Here is a 16,423-nt window from a genome sequence, read left to right as displayed (position 1 = left end):
TGCAACGAGAAAGGTGAAAACTGGCCCCTGCTTTCTGGGGGCGCAGGGTGAGCTTCTGCTGCAGAACCAGGTAGGGAGTTTAATTCCTTCTGCAAGAGCCTCTAGGATGCTTCTCAGAGAAGTGGGGACTTGAGCTGGACTCAAAAGAAGGAAAGGGAAGATGTCATGAGCAGCCTTCCAGGAGGAGGGAACAGCTTCATCAGAGGCCTGGAGATGCAGGACTACCCTTGTGGGGAATGACAAGAGACCCCATGGCTAAAACATATGACAAGATGGGGGAGCAGGGGGAGGTACAATCAGAGGAAAGATTGGATTCCTTTTTAATTTGTTTTATTTGTAACTTGAAGAACTTTCTAGAAGATCAATGTATTAATCAACCATTAAGTAGCCAGGCACTGGGGTGATACAGAAATCTCAAGGGAATTGTGACTTTTCTGGGAAAACAATCGTCTATGTGGGAAATGGTTGCTATCACTCTAATTAAGGAATGTGGGGCTCTGGGTCATGGGATGGTTCAAGGGAAAAAACGAAAAGTGAGCATGGAATGAAGAGATTCTCCTCGAGTCAGTGTTCCCACAAGCGCAATGTGAACATTGCATAGTCCGCCCGGCAAAGATGGGGTGAATGACTTAGAAGTCAGTCAGGACTGAAATAGTGAGACTTTGCACAGGGGTGTCCTGAGCCAGCTTGGAAGTGGCAGGAACCCCATGTGCTCCTGCAACATTAACAAAAACACACACCAGCGTAGCCAGCACTGTCTCTGCCACAGGGTTTGTTGTCTAGACACTCGCCACGGTAAAAACAAAGCTGTGTTCTTCAACCTGACTGTCTGTCTTGTCCATTTCTGCCTGCTAGCAAAAACCATTTATGTTCCTTTCCATGTTCTGGAAACTGTTTTTCAAAAGAAATGGTAGGAAGGAAGACTGTGAGGGAGTAAAGCTAATCTTGCTATTCTTTTTTATACGACTGCTTCCAAATTCCACGGTGTAGTTACAGACATTTTGCCTATTGTTCAGAAAACTTCATTCAAACTTACTCTGAGATTTTCTGAATCGGGGGTGCAGGACCGGACCCCCGACTCCACTTCCACAATATATGCTGGACAGGGCAGCGCTAACAATGGAGAATGAGTCCTTGCCGCCAGGACCAGCTGCTGGTGGTGGCTTTCCACGATTTGGCTCCAAAATCTCCCAGGAACACCAAAGACGATGCTTCCTTCGGGGTTTTCCCATCAAGAGCCCCATACCTACAAAGATCCAAAAGATACTCCTGCTTTAGAAAGGCTAATGTCTTAACGTACCATTTCCGACCGCTGTATTTACAACCAGCTTCCAGGTCTAGATAGTCTGGCACTACCTTCCTCCCTACAGTGGGGCAGGTAGGTCCATGGAAGAACTACAGACAGCGGAAAATGTGGATGTCCGCGTAACAGTTTCTGCAGGTTGCTGAATCTTTGGTGCTATGTACTTTTTTAAGATGATATAAACTGTATTCTACTTATGTTTATTAATGAAACTGACAGGAGGAGATTTTAGAGTTTCAGTTTCAGGCTGATGCCCTAAATCTGACTCTCTCTGCTAAGCAGGACCTCCCTGTAAGGACCCACCGGGGCTCATCTGGCATAAACTCATAAACCAGGACTAGACTTCTGATTTCCATATTCAAATGACTCACTTGAAGGATTATCCTCCAGAGAAATCATGGAAAGAGGGCTGGACTTTGTGTCAAAAGACCCCGGCTCAAACCCAGCCGAGGGACAGGGAGAGGAAACAGCCACGGAGGGCCAGGAGCCTCATCTGTAAACAGGGAGAATGATGTGCTCTGAGTGTTCTTCTCGTGAGTATGTCATATGCAGTATTTGAAAACACCTGGCACAGTATATGGCACACAGTAGGTATTAAATAAGTAAGTCTCACCACCCCAGAATGCAGAGTCGATGATGGGTGTCAAGAAAAAAGAAGACATTTCAAAGAACATTACCTACTGGAATGATGCAGTCACTGAAGTTGTTTTGTGTCAATGATAGTTTTTTTGTTTGTGTTGGGGCTAAGGAGTGGGGGTGCCAGGGGTGAGTAGAGGAAGCTGAAAGCTGTATTCTACCAGAATAGAATTAATCAGGAAAGCTTTGGAAGGTGGGCTCCACTTTGACAAAACCAGGAGCCTTCTACCTGACTAGGGAATGGTTTATTCAGAGCAGCATGAGAGGATTTTGAGAACAATCTTAAAGATTCACATTGGGCAGAGGGTTTGCTGTAGAGGTAATATCAGAATAGAGATAGGATGTTAAATTTGTTGCTCACTTAAAACCCTTTCAGCACCAAAGTTCAATTGTCAATGAATGTCCATGTCCAATCCCATAATTTGTTGCAAAAAGAGGAGAAAGAAGGAAGGGGAGGAAGAGGAGAGGAAGCAAAAAAAAAAAAAAAAAAAGAAACTAGATTAAGGGAATTTTTTTGTTCAATATAATTTATAGCATTTGCATTTTAATCATTTCTTCCTTTTAAAATGTCGATATTTACCACTGTATCAACAGACATATAATCTATTATTCCAGTTTTCAAGAGTTGTTACTGAAATGAACATGTTTATAAAGCCTCTTTTTCATCATATTTTATAATTAACTTAAAGAAATGACCCTCTACATGAGAAAAAACTATAGCTCTGGCAATATCCAAATATCACTCAAAAATTCGAAAAATTTTAGGATTAGATATCCAAAGGGAAATGGCACTTTTCTTATGTCTGCCTAACTTCCTCATTTTTATCCATTGCCATATTTTGATGGCTGAGTTTAAAGTAAGGGATATTTGTGTCATTAGAGGAACTGAGAAGGAGTGAAGTGGCCACCATAAAGAACACGCGACTCAGAAGTGGAGGCAGAAGGTGAGGACACTCAGGGAAGATGGAAAAATCACAGCACAGCAGATTTAAGTGACCAGGAAGCCATCCTTTCTCCACTCTAAGATTTGTCAAAACTGTTAATAAACACCATGCAATGTAGACTAGTGGATTGTCAGACAACCTACCTTGAAAAGAATTTTCTTCAAAAATAGCTGTCGTCATAAAGGTGAAGATATAGGTAAATGTGAATATACAGAATTATTGCACATGCAAAGATGTGAGGCAGATTCAGCCATTCTCAAACTTCTGGGTTTCAGGAACTCTTTCCAAAAGTATTGGCAACTCTAAAGAGAATTAATTTATGTAAGCTGTATTTACCAATACATACCTTAGGGGAAATTAAAGCTGAGAAAATTTTAAAGAACAAGAATATACAAGCCTGCATTCCCACAGTGTCAGGACATCCCACACAATGTAGCCTCTGGAAAACTCCACTGTATACACAAGAGTCACAAGGCCAATAGCATATGGTTATAAACTGACTTTGACCTTGTGGACCATCCTGAAGGATCCAGGGCTCTCTGAATGCACTTTGAGAACAGCTGATATTGATGAGGCCTATCAGTGTTCAAGTCTCCTCAGGGGCCCCCCAGCTTCGGTTTGTCAGAAGAGGAGGCAAAATCACAGGCCCATGACTTCCCCACCCTTCTTCCACTGGAGAAACATACTTTTAAAAATCTATTTTTTACATTTTTTTATATCAGGATTCTGGATTCATTTGCCTTTGAATATAAAGTTCCATGGCAAAACCAAAAACCACAAAAAAAAAACCCCACAACTTTCAAACCACTAATGGAATACATACTGTATAGTTCATAATAAGAGAAGAAACCTTAAGGATTAGAAAAAACATGGGCACCATCTTTACTTAGAGGGAAACATTCCGATTGCGGATTGATGCATTAGTTGTAAGAGCAGTGGAAACATTTTCTTAAAAGAACCCAAAAGGATGTCAAATTAAAAAACGTTCATAAAATACATGTTAGCAAAGAATATATACTACAGTAATATTTTATTGCCACTATTTTATAAGTAAATATATTTATTCAGAATTTATTAAGTATCTATACCATGCCTGGCTCTAAGTTAGGTGCAGCACAAATGCCATTTCTGGTATTTTTTTAAAAATCTGTGAGCTCATTTCGGAGGTTTGTACAGGCAGGAGAGAGGGTGAAAGGGCAGTAGCCTCTATGGACGCTGTGAACTCTGACACCGCGGCAGCATTAAGAGCGCGAGCTTCCGGCTGGAAACCCAATCTTTCCCCACCTCTGTCCTGAGGTCACCCGCTGAAACACGGAGCTACGGGGCAAATTTTAACTGCTCTGTGCTTCAGCTTCCCGAAGAATGCCTAATCATGACCCTGTTCGGTATGAAGACAGTAGAGTTAGCAATATGAAGAAGTCTTAGATTAAAGGTACTGCTAATGAATCACGTCAAGGTATTTTAAAATATTTTGTTGAAGGATAACATCCATCCAGAAGTGCCCATCTAAGACTAAAGGTGCCCAGATCAAGGGATGGACCGATATAAATCCCTCTCCAGCCCACTGTGGTCACTAACCCCCCCTCGGACCCTAGTATAGTAGCACAGATTGGCTTTGAACCGCATAGATGACTTCTGCTGTTTTTGTGCTTTGCATGTAAATTGCTCTTCTGTCCGGCTTCCTCCACTCAACATTACATGGTTAAGACCCCACCATGTTGTTGGATGGAGTTACAGACCACGCATTCTCAGTGCTACATGATACTCCGCTGTGGGGCTCTGTCACAATGTATGTACCCATTCTACTCCTGAGGGCTTTGAGTCATTTCATGCATAGCCTTTAGCCATAGAAAAGCCCAGAGATTCTCACTTACGCAAGAGGGATCCACAGGTGAATTTCACCATCTCCTTTCTATTTTAAATTGCTCTGGTCAAAGGAAGTTTTTGTTTTCCTGCCATGTCAGGATTAGAGCTGATCTGACTATGAATTAACTATTAATAATTTTGAGGAATTAGGGAAAGAAGAGGATCAATAATTTAGCAGCTGGCTCTAGTGGACTCTAATTCCAAAGGACTCCGACCTGGCTCTTGATGGTGACCACTTCTCAGAAGGGACAGCCTGTCTTGGGCTTGTTTGAGGGACGCCATCCTGCACCCAGAGGGTGCCGGCTAATGTATGGTGACTGACACACAGTGTACGTGGTGTGTGGGAGGGGAGAGGGCACCCACACAGGATACCAAAAATTTCAGTACCTGAAATCGCCACTTTAGAAAATAAAACTGTGTTTGCGTACAGAATAACATAATGTCTCATTCACACATCCTACCTATGACATTAATCAGAGTCTTCCCCTAGGGCCGTATGTCATCTTTTCCAACCCTAGAAGTTTACAGATTCTTTACTTTGAAGTGGAAGAAGAAAACCCCGCGCTGCCCTGAAAGGAATGCGGAAGTGAGGACGCTCCCGGTCTGGCCGGCTGCAGCCGTGACCGCCCGTGATGTGCTTTCCGGCCTCTGTCATATTCTGAGTTTCCACCTGCCCGCCCCCTCGCTTATAATGCAGAACACGTGAAGTCGGGGCACTCGTCTCCCTCTCTCCACCAGCGGACAGAGCGTCATGCTGTTTCTCCTGTTTTCCACAGTTCACCGGAGGTAAAAGAACTCTGGCTGGAGGTCCCCCGAGGGTAAGTATCACAAATCAGCATGACTAGAAAGTAAGCTGCCTAGAAGATCACTGGTCCTTAAGATCATATTCACCGGGGAACAGGCAACAAATAGTGTTTTAAAGATGCGATACACAAGAAAGCTTTGCTTCAGCGGGAAGCCTGCGCTGTTTGGGCAGAGGAATTCTGTCAATGCTCTCTTTGTTTTATGTTTACCATAAGTAGCATCCTGTGAACAAATTGTTTTTTTCTTTTGGGGTCAGATGGGCTAATCCTCGCAAAGCACTTAATACGGTGTCTGACAGCGAGTTCTCCCAAAAAACATCAGTTGTTATTGTACTTAATATGCAGGTTCTCTCTTGATGAGGACGTAATAAGTATAAATAACAGAGTTTGGCATGGTGAAGATACCAGGTTTAAATAATTTAGAAATAAGTGCATTCAGATGCTGTTCTTAATAGCATAAGACATCTGATAACATATAACTCTCTTTAAGTGAGAACTTTTCTACCTAATAGTTTCAAACTTTGTGTTTTGGCAAAGTGGACTGAGATTGGCCAATTTATTAGCATGCCCCTCCTAACTCTTTCCCACCTGATTCCATATAAACAGAACCAAGGCCACCCAGGAGTGGAATTCATCACTGGACAGGCAGCCTAAACTCTAATGAAGTTGATAAGCAGCTGCAATGCTGTATGTATCCCTCTTATATTTATTGATTCATTTTTTCTAGAAACAAGAGTCAAAAGATGCTTACCGAATTTAATTATTTTCTCTTTTAGTCAAAGACACTAAATGCCAATAATATGGATACATTAATTGAGTGTCGATCAGAGGTAAGAAAGCAATTTTTAAAACTTCGTCTCTACTGTGAGAAGATGGAAAATTTTCTTTTAATTGAGTGTTGTTTGGATTGTTTAATTATCAGAATAGAAAATTAACATCATCAATACACTAAATTAAATGCATTAATTGCAATTTTATATTGATAAGACCTTACTATTGATTCTAGAAGCTAAAAAAAAAATCAGTGGACTCTATCAGCTAATTTTTAGTAAGAATAAAATGTTGAATGCATATTTTCTGGGGAAGGTTGGGGTAGGTTTCTTCAGTCATTATATTAACTAAAATAAATATATTTTTAGGATGATATCAAGAAACATCCTCTGTTGGTATCATGTGAGAGTGAAGATAGTATTTGTCAGCTAATTGGTGAGTTTTGAAAACATCCTGATCTTTTATGTGCTAACAGCCCAGATGTTCTTGGTTTGCAAAACCACAGTACTTTACTAGGAATTTTTTTTTATAAGTGTTCTTTTAAAGACCGCAGAACATTAACACCTAAGTGGCAGGCTCTGGCTCACTAGGGCATCAGAGTCCTCTGATAGAAAGGCCCTCTCTTTACCCACCCCAGCTCTCTATAGGGTACAGGTCTCCTGGCCATTTATGTTTTGACAATTAAAGCATGCATACATTTGAAAAATACCCAGTTTTCTCCCTTTTCTGTTTTCTTCTTCCTCTAATTGAAAATGAATCTAAGGATACATGAAGCAATTGTTCATCTGAAATCCCAAAAACCCCACCACTCACTCTGAATTTTTTCTCATTGTATTTCATTATCACACAACCCTCACCCAGTTCTCATGAACTATACTGACAAGCTACTTCTCTATCCATCCTCTTCCACTTGCCAGTATAAGATGTACAGAAGCATACACCACTGCATTTAGAAAATACAGCTTTTATAATTAGGAAGAAAAGAGAAGGAAAGAAAGAAAAGAGAGAAAGAAGGAACTTTGTGAGATGCAATACCCATTGCATACACATCTCCAAGATTTTGCAAAGATAAAATACCTTGGTAATGTTTTACTGATAATTCCCAATTGCCAGGTCAAGGTTCAAGCCTTCCTGCAGCAATTTGTGCCTGCCCTGTCCTAAAGCAGCCACAGCGGGAAACCCTGAAGGTGACTGCAGACAGACTGAGGTAGCTCCCTCTAGGGTCGGGCTGGTGCCAGCGATACTGCAGAGGTTTAACGGCCAGCCCAGCAAAGTGTCTTCAATGCGATCTTAAGCAAGTCACTTCCTCTCCTTATAAGTTTCATTTTCTTCATCAGTTAAAGGAGGAAATTTGAATAACCTAATTCACATCAGAGCTGTCCATCACAGTTATTAAGGTCAATATGTTACGATGGTTGTTTATGACCTGCACAGTTAGCTTTTGCTAATTTTCTGTAGCAAACACCTGATGAAGGGTAAAAACAGGAAAGGTGGAGACTTTGAGGAGCCTTGGTGTTGGTGTTTAGGGACTGGTTGCCCTGGTAACCATGTGGTTGTTTTTCGGGTTGATTTTTTCTAGATTAGGATTCACACCCTTTGCTATCTCAGTTTTTCAAAATTATTTACCCCACATGGCATTCTGTAGATGACATTATGTGGCTGGCGATATCCAATGTCTTCTGTGGATCTTTGTTTATGAATATTTAATCTAATTTCTCACTTTGTCTTGTTTTCTTGGCTATAGAAAGTAAGAAGAGAAAGAAGGTGCTGTCCTGGCCCTTTCTCATGAGAAAGCTTTCTGCTGTGTCAGATTATTCTGGGGCTTCTGAGACAGAATTGAAAGCATCACTATTTGATCAGCCCTTGTCAATTATCTGTGGAGAAGATGACAAACTCCCCAGACCCATCCAGGTAGGTGGGCATTTACTTGTAAACCTACTTTAGTTTTCTATCCGATGTGAAACATTCTTGGGAAATCTGAATGTCATTCCCATATTAAATTTGTTGGAGCCAATCTTTAGTTTTTTCCACTTTTGGAAATGGCGTTTCCACCTTACAGGTGCAGTCAGGAGAATACCTAACTGCTTACATTCTCAAAATTAGTTGTATTTGCCAATGAGCTGAGATTGATGGACCCTCCAGCCTTCTGACTTCATGGAGTTAAGAATGCTGAAAATGTGTAGCTTCTGAAAAATCAATGGATAAAGATGCTGTATCGAATATATGATCAGAAATCCAATGTTTATATATGAATGGTTTGAAAGGGAGGCCTGAAATTTTTTTAGAATGTGCAAATGAGAGCTTTCACAATGTACCTCTTGGATAAAGGGCAGGGTTAAGGAAGATAGTTAATAGCCTTGGACTGAAAGGAAAAACTGACATTAATAGTCTCTCGTTAAGACTATCTTAGTATCATGGAGAACTAACTCATATAAAGAGGATATTTTAGACAGGTTAAGTTAGCTACTGTTCATGTGTACTATTTTAATTTTTTCTCCTACCTAAACATAGGTCCTTTGGGTATTAGTTGCTACAATGTGTATCTTTAAACCAAGAGTAATCATTTCATATTTCTATACATGTTTCCTGTAGGACATTCTCACTATTCTATGCCTTAAAGGCCCTTCCACTGAAGGGATATTCAGGAAGGCAGCCAATGAGAAAGCCCGCAAAGAGCTTAAGGAGGAGCTCAATTCAGGAGGCATGGTGGATCTGAAAAGTCTCCCTGTGCACCTGCTGGCTGTGGTCTTTAAGGTGAGTTCATAGCATTGGTGCCAAATAATCTGCCACTGGGCTCTGACACATTAACTCTCAGGAAATAAAAAATGGGCTCTTCTCCCTCACAATCGAAGTAAACTGATCTTGGAGTTTAAATTTCTTAGTTAAGCCTTTTATTTATTTATATAAGCATCCCTGCTTCTGGGATCCCAGATTCCAACAGAAAGTGACACATTAAATTACCCCCATATTTTGATGAAAAAAGGCATTACGATTGTCCTGTGGCCAGATCCGGTGGCCCCTTGGGTGATGGCCTTACTATGGCCATTGTTGGGAAGTTGCTGAGAGAGCTGTCCCAGACTAATCAAAGGCAGGAAGGAAGGGGTTCAGCCTGTGGTAGGATGAGCATTGCATCCCTGAGATGGAACAACCAAGGTGAAAATGAAGATACTGGTACACTATTTAACAGAAACAAGCCAAATCTTCTCCCTTGCACCCTCAGGACTTCCTCAGAGGTATCCCACTGAAGCTACTGTCATGTGACCTGTTTGAGGAGTGGATGGGCGCCCTGGAGAAGCAGGACGAGGAAGACAGGATTGAGGCCCTGAAACAGTAAGTCAGCAAACTAACTCCCAGGGCCCAGGCCTGCATGGCCCCCAGCATTTGATTCTTTACTTAACTGTCAAAGTGTTTCATGAAAATTGTGATGTGTGAGGAATCAAGAGTGGAATTCTCCATCTACTCCCAGGCTAAGAATCAGGAGGTACCTAGGGAATTTTTAAAAAGTAGTTTTGCCAAATGAAAAGAAGCATTTCTTCAAAAGGTGAAAGTGAACTTCAGTACTTAGAAATCGCAAGAAGTAGGGGAGCTTAAAAATGTACGTAGTTCAAGGATAGAAACAAAGTTATAGATGAAGCCTCAAAGCAATTCACTAGCCAAGTAGAAGAATTTGGGGTTATCATTAACCTGTATAGAGAGTATCAAGCAAGACAACAATTCTCCCATAAAACATCCCTGGACACATAGTAGAATAATCTCAAAGGGATTGTTTTGATCATAAAATTCCATAGCATATTGCATATTCTTATGATTAATCAAAATGAAAACTATATAAAAACAAATTCCAATGACAGCAAAAATAATTATATATATAATGAAAGTGTGACCTGTCAGTGACTAGAGAATCTTAAACACCTAACCTTAATAAATATCAGTACTTCTGCCAAGTCCCATGAAAGTCTGTCTATATATTATGACTGTTGCACGTGGCTAAATATTTTCAGTGAAGCATCTACTGAATTGAAGATATCAGAATTAAGACTGTTTTACTATCATGTACTAAATTGAAAATGCAAACTGAAAGTACCAAATTGAAAATTCTAAGATTATCACAATAAGTTTCTACTTAAAGACAAAGCTCTTTCATAACAATAATTTCTTATGAGAAATGAAAATGATTCCTATATTAGAGTTACCATGTCATTTTTGGGAAAATGAGGCTTTAGAAATCTAATTTATTACTGTTAGTACCAATGTTGCCATTTAAGTGCTTCCTTGACCATATTTATGAACACAGCCTTATAAATGGGTTTATTCTCCATAAAGATTTCTCAGAGTATAACAAAAATGTGTCGTCTTTGATGCCCACAGCTCGAAGAAAGGCAAATGACTGTATTCCAAAACATCAGTCTTGCAGTGTTAGAAACAGAAGGGCATTTGACATGGCTAAACGATTACTCAACAAAATGATTTTCAAAATGTATTAAATGATGGAGCTCATTGCAGGAGCTAATGCTTCATAATTTAAGATCTATATAAATAATAATGGTTGTGTTATTGGTGTCCTAATTATAAAGACCAGTTTCTGAGTTTTTCAAGATCTCGTGGTTAACCAGTTTCATTCCGAGTCAGTTGCCCATGGCAGTGGCTGAATGAACATTTCACAACGTTACTTGAGAAAGTGCACCTTCCTCATTTTAAAGGAAGGCTGGGTTAGACAGAAATTTCCAACTTGCTGCATGGAAGCTAGATAGACCATGAGCCTTCTCTAAAACTAGCTTCCCTGCCCTTCATTCCAGGGTTGCAGATAAGCTCCCCAGGCCTAACCTCCTGCTGCTCAAGCACCTGGTCTCCGTGCTCCACCTGATCAGCAAGAACTCTGACATCAGCAAAATGGACGCCAGCAATCTAGCTATCTGTGTTGGACCCAACATGCTGACCTGGGAGAACAAGCAAAGCCTGTCATTCGAAGCCCAGAAAGACTTGAACAATAAGGTTCGTTCAGGTCTATTTCTGAGAAACTCCCAATATAGGATCTCATTGTTTGAAAAAGTCAAATGATGAAATGCCTCTGAGTGTCTCTGACTCAAGATCATAGTGAAAATATGAAATGCAGAATGCTTTTGTCATACATAGTTCTACTCTCTCAGATGTGTGTGTTTGATGAAACTGAACAAGCCCAGGCCTATGTCCTTTGTCATCCTACCAGACAGAGGATGTGTGCTTCCAGTTTTTACGTCACTGTCTCCCAGAATAGAAAAGCCCCATCAATTTTTTTCTTTTGTGCATATGTAGTCCAACTATCAATTTGGGAAATTCCTTACTTAAATGAAAATTTTAGTTACTTTAAAGATTTTTCTTTTGATTCTCAAGTAAAAACATTCATGTCTCAAAAATAACTGTAATACATATGAGTCTTAGCAACTTTCTGTATGCTTGTCTCAGACTTAAAAATATCTCTTAAGCTCATTTGGCATTTCCCCAGTAGTTGACTCCCTCACGTCCCCATTTATGCCCTCCCCTTTGAAAAAAATTAAAGATGTCTTTAAGCTGACAACTTGCTTATTCTTCCATACAGGTTAAGACTTTGGTGGAATTCCTCATCGATAACTGCTTTGAAATATTTGGGAACATTCCAGCACATTCCAGTATTGCTTCTGATGACTCCCTGGAACACACAGATAGTTCAGGTACAGAAGGTCCTCTCGATTAATTATGGTTGTGGGGAAAAGTTCATGCCCGTCTGCCAGTCCATGACAATAAAATAACCCTGGTATTTGAAGCCAAAGTTTCCTCCACAAATCGCCAAGTCCGAGGAGACTCAAACCCACAGGGATGTCATGGAAAACTTGGCTCTTGAATTTTCCTGCAACATCTCCTCGGACTGCAGACACTGGTTCAGCTGCAGCCCAGGACTTCTCCCTTTCCTAGTCTAAATCATGAAGGACTGCGGTTTACTCAGATGACTTTAGCTAGGGGTTGTTACCACAGGATGGAATATGGGTCCATTAAAATGGAAATGGATTCAATAAAAGAGCCATCCAAAGGATCAATTTTTAAATTCAAGTTCAATGAATTTCCAGCAAAATCCCCTTTTTGTCTCTGTTCTCATTCTCTCTGCCTTGTATTTCCCTTCACCTACTCCTCTTCTCCAGCTCAAACTAGATTTGGAAAGAAAAAAGTTTTAATGTGGCAAATTTCTTTCCTATGACACCCCAACGGAGCTTCACCCAATCACCATACTTGATATGAGTAGAGTGCACTGTACTAGTGTTTATTGCTCAAGGAAACGGAATCAGATGCTCACCTGTCCCTTAACTTCCCCCAGACGTGTCAACCCTGCAGAATGACTCAGCCTACGACAGCAATGACCCTGACGTGGAACCCAGCAGTGCAGCCGGCTCTCCAAGCAGGCGGCGCCTGGCACCCACAGAGACGGCCGCTGGCCTGGGGTCCGGAGGCCCGCAGCCCAGCTGGGAGTTATGCCGGGAGCCCATCGTCAGCACTGTGGCCAAAATGCGAAACTCCCTCAGCCAGCCAGACAGGAGGTACTCTGAGCCCAGCATGTCATCCTCACAGGAGAGCCTCGAAAGCCAGAAAACAAACCCAAAACTGACTCGAAGTGAGGATGACATCACTGTGGCCCAAGCAGGCTCTCGTTCTGAAGGTGACGAAGCTGAAGACCCGTTTGCAGAGGAGGTGTTTCCTGTAGTTGGAGACAAACTCCAGAGGCCACAGGACCTGAAGGTGCAGAACTCGCCCCAGGGTTTGGTGCAATGGTGGGGACGGGCCCCCAAAGCCCTCTCTGGTGGCTCTCTGGATGCTTCCTCTGACAGCTCACCCACAGCCTCCCCATCCAGTCCCGAAAGAAATTTCTTCACCAGACATCAGTCTTTCACAAAGCCTGACAAAAGTAAGCCCAACAGAGAAATAAAAAAACACTCCATGTCGTTCTCCTTTGCCTCTCACAGAAAAGTGCTCCCCAAAACCCCCAGCTTTGTGTCTGCAAAATCCAAAGACTATTCCAGAAACCAAGTGAAGAAAGGTTCTAAAGAAAGCCAGCTTGCTGGGCGGATCGTCCAGGAAGACTTGTCTGTAATCCCCAGCCAAAGAGCTCTGGACTTCAGCTCGAGATGCTGCGCACTCTCCGTCAAGGACGTGTTCCAGCCAGTTGGCCAGAGAGGCCCTGGGAGCCCGCCGTCCTACCAGGAGGCCATGCGCTGCCGGGCGTCGGAACTTGCTGCCTACGGGAGCCAAACGGTGGGCAGCATGAGGGCCAGAATGCTCAGCCGGGACACTGGGCTGCCACCCCTCCTGCCTTTTTGCCACGGAGGCGGCTCAAGGAATACATGCAGCCAAGAGCCACTTGATGGACCCAGACTCTCGCCAGGGATGGAGAGCTGGAAACAAAGCGGGACTGGCTGTACTCCAGCGGTAACATCAGCGCAAGGGACTGTCACAGGGAGATCAGAGCTGCACCGGCTAAGGACCATGTCTGAGTCAAAACAGGAGACTAAGTGGGCCCACCTGTTGCGGAGATGTAGTCAGCCAGTCTTTGAGGCTGACCAACTCCAGTATGCGAAAGAATCCTACATTTAGGAAGACAGGCCTGACACCTTGACACAGCCGTGGTATCTCTGTAAACGCATGACTGCTTTTAGACTCTGTTTTCAAAAAAGTCGAGAATAAGCTGCATTAGAAGTTGGGGAGAGCCCTCCTCAGAGGGGACAGCTACACAGTGGCATTCAGGCAGCTTCTGTGTGTACCTGAATTTGTACCCATGTAGCAAATGTATAAAGTGTGTAAAACAAAGCATTTGTTTGGTGGGAAGATGTCTCCATCAATACGTGTATAATTGGTGAACTTGCGGTAAGCTGAGCCGCTGTTCCCTGCCTCCTGTGGCACTTCCTGTTGGTTAGTCTTTAAAAATAATTTTTTCTTTTTTTTATGTTGCCTTAAATGTCATACCAGTTTTCATATTTCCTGCAAATTCCTTTTAGGGGAAAATGTTCAAGTCCCTGTTTGAAGTTTACTCTAGCAAGCAGCTTCATGACAGCCAATCTCCACAGAAAGAAGCAGGCTGCCAGGAAGACAGTTCGGGGTTTGGTGTTATCAAAGGCATTATAAACTCCAGTAAAAGAAAAGGCCGTTGTCAAGATTTGTGAAAAATATTTATATATGTCCTTTTCATCATCTAATTTTAAATTTGGGTAGATTAGTGAAAATGCATTACATCAATATTAACTGATTTATAGCACTTTGAGTTAATTTGTAGTTCAATGATGTCTTCTCCAATAGTGTGGAGAAAATCACTTTAAATGCGTTGGGGATCATATATAAAACTTCAGTATAATCTCACTACAATAAATGCCTTTCTTATTTCAAAGTAGAAATGTTCCTTCTTTCTTAATATGTTGTCTCCTCGCCCTCAGTTCATAGAAACCCATCAGAAGATCATTTACACATTGGTTTATTCAACAAGCACTTTTTACTATATATTCATTATTCTAGATTAATAGGCAGGCCAAGGATCTTGGGTTTAAGAAGAATAGACAATCCTTGTTCTCCTGTTGTTTGCAAAGCCATGAAAATGGAAGCCATCTTTTCAGCAAGCACTCAGAAGCTAGAAAATTCAGCATGCAAATATAGGGTAATACAGCAAATATAATGTTTTCTGCTTTAGTGAATTAAATCTTTCAGTACTTGTACAAACCTTATTTTTATGATGCTTGGTTTGCTTTATTACTAGCAAACATAATGGTAAAATGTCATATATTAGAACTTTAATGCTCAATGAAGATATTTATCCAGTATCTTAGAGATGATTTAATGCTCAATGATTAAGATGTTTATCTAATAACTTAGAGATACTGGACTTCTATTTTCCTTATTTTACTTCTTTCATAAAACACTGTACATGTTTTTCATGAGGTACAGAAATGCTTTTATATTAGCTAGCCACCAGATGGTGAAGACCTATTATTCTTTTCAGAAGTAATTTATTAATAAGGTGGTGCCAAGTTAAATGTGTAACTCCAATTGCTCAGGACCTCATAATATCATAAAATGTACTTTATTAAGTGCACCAAAAATGTATACATTTCAGGAGGTACGCACTCACCCTCTAACTGCTAACTGAAGAAAAGTAATCTTTTTCCAGAGTTGGACATTAAAAGTAATAGTCACAATTTTTAGAATCTACCACATGCCAAGCAGCATGCTAAGTATTGCAGAACTGAAAAAAAAAATTCTCCATCATGTTTTTAGCAACTTCTTATTAAGAATCAAATATTTTTCATCAAGAGATGACTATGACCATAAGCTAGGAAGGCTCCAATCTATTCCACTTGACCCCTGACCTGACTTCTGTGTGATCCAACTCAGATCATGAACACTACACCAAATTTCCTTATTTTAAAAAAGTAGGAGACCGAAAGTTCTCTATTACCTGTAAGTGGTACATCTTGCCAACATGCATTTATGAGCTTCTTGCAGTCAAGCAAATGTCATTTCTGTTAATGTCTTTGAACAGTGAAGAGAAAAGTATGGTGACTATTTCAAATACTGTAGTGTCATAGTTCCACTTCTCTGCACGTGGTCCACTAGGACTGCCCAGCCTGGTTGCCACGTGTGTTAGTCTGCTAGGGCTGCCATAACAAAGTATCACAAACAAGTAGCTTAAACACCAAATTGCCTCACCCATCTAGAGGCTGGAACTGAAATCAAGGTGTTGGCACGGTTGGTTCCTTTTGAGGGAAGAATCCTTTCCAGGCCTTTGTCCCTGGCTTGTACGTAACCATCTCTCTGTGTCACTGCACATCGTCTTCCCTCTAGGTATGTCTGCCCCAAATGCCCCTTTCTTATAGGGACACCAGCCCTGGATTAGGGCTTACTCTAAAGTCCTCATTTTACCTCTTTAAAGTCACATCCTGAGATCCTCTGAGTTAGCACCCATTCATTACCTGTGTGGGGCCAGCTTAGGAGAACCCTGGCCTTCTTACTAGGGGACACATATGCAGTTTATGTGCCCATTGGCGAACATCCAGCACTCGCTGTCCTGGAATCTGACTGAACAGACTGGGATTTCTTCCTTTTGGGGAAAT

General features: G+C 41.5%; 1 protein-coding gene across 2 annotated transcripts; it reads left to right on the top strand.

The window, feature by feature from the left end:
• The first annotated feature begins 5,348 nt into the window (after positions 1-5,348).
• On the top strand, positions 5,349-14,713 carry TAGAP (T cell activation RhoGTPase activating protein). 2 transcript variants are annotated; one of them, XM_037023708.2, is made up of 11 exons: positions 5,349-5,567; positions 6,159-6,239; positions 6,329-6,382; positions 6,692-6,758; positions 8,068-8,234; positions 8,916-9,077; positions 9,544-9,653; positions 11,120-11,315; positions 11,899-12,010; positions 12,649-13,067; positions 13,292-13,520. In XM_037023708.2, the coding sequence occupies exons 2-11, from the start codon at positions 6,213-6,215 to the stop codon at positions 13,370-13,372; spliced, it is 1,395 nt and encodes a 464-aa protein (XP_036879603.2). In that variant the 5' UTR covers positions 5,349-5,567; positions 6,159-6,212; the 3' UTR covers positions 13,373-13,520. The 2 variants fall into 2 exon arrangements, with proteins under 2 accessions (XP_036879603.2, XP_017508427.3); XM_017652938.3 differs by having other exon boundaries at positions 5,355-5,567; positions 12,649-14,713.
• The last annotated feature ends 1,710 nt before the right edge of the window (positions 14,714-16,423 follow it).

Source organism: Manis javanica, chromosome 13, assembly GCF_040802235.1.
Source record: "Manis javanica isolate MJ-LG chromosome 13, MJ_LKY, whole genome shotgun sequence".
Classification (NCBI taxonomy): Eukaryota; Metazoa; Chordata; class Mammalia; order Pholidota; family Manidae; genus Manis; species Manis javanica.
This window is presented reverse-complemented; position numbering and strand designations above follow the sequence as displayed.

Coding starts and splice junctions, on each gene's coding strand:
- TAGAP (XM_017652938.3), top strand. CDS start 6,213: ATGAAGTTGATAAGCAGCTGCAATGCT. Junction 9,654..11,119: donor AGGATTGAGGCCCTGAAACA/GTAAGTCAGCAA, acceptor CCTTCATTCCAG/GGTTGCAGATAAGCTCCCCA. Junction 12,011..12,648: donor GGAACACACAGATAGTTCAG/GTACAGAAGGTC, acceptor AACTTCCCCCAG/ACGTGTCAACCCTGCAGAAT.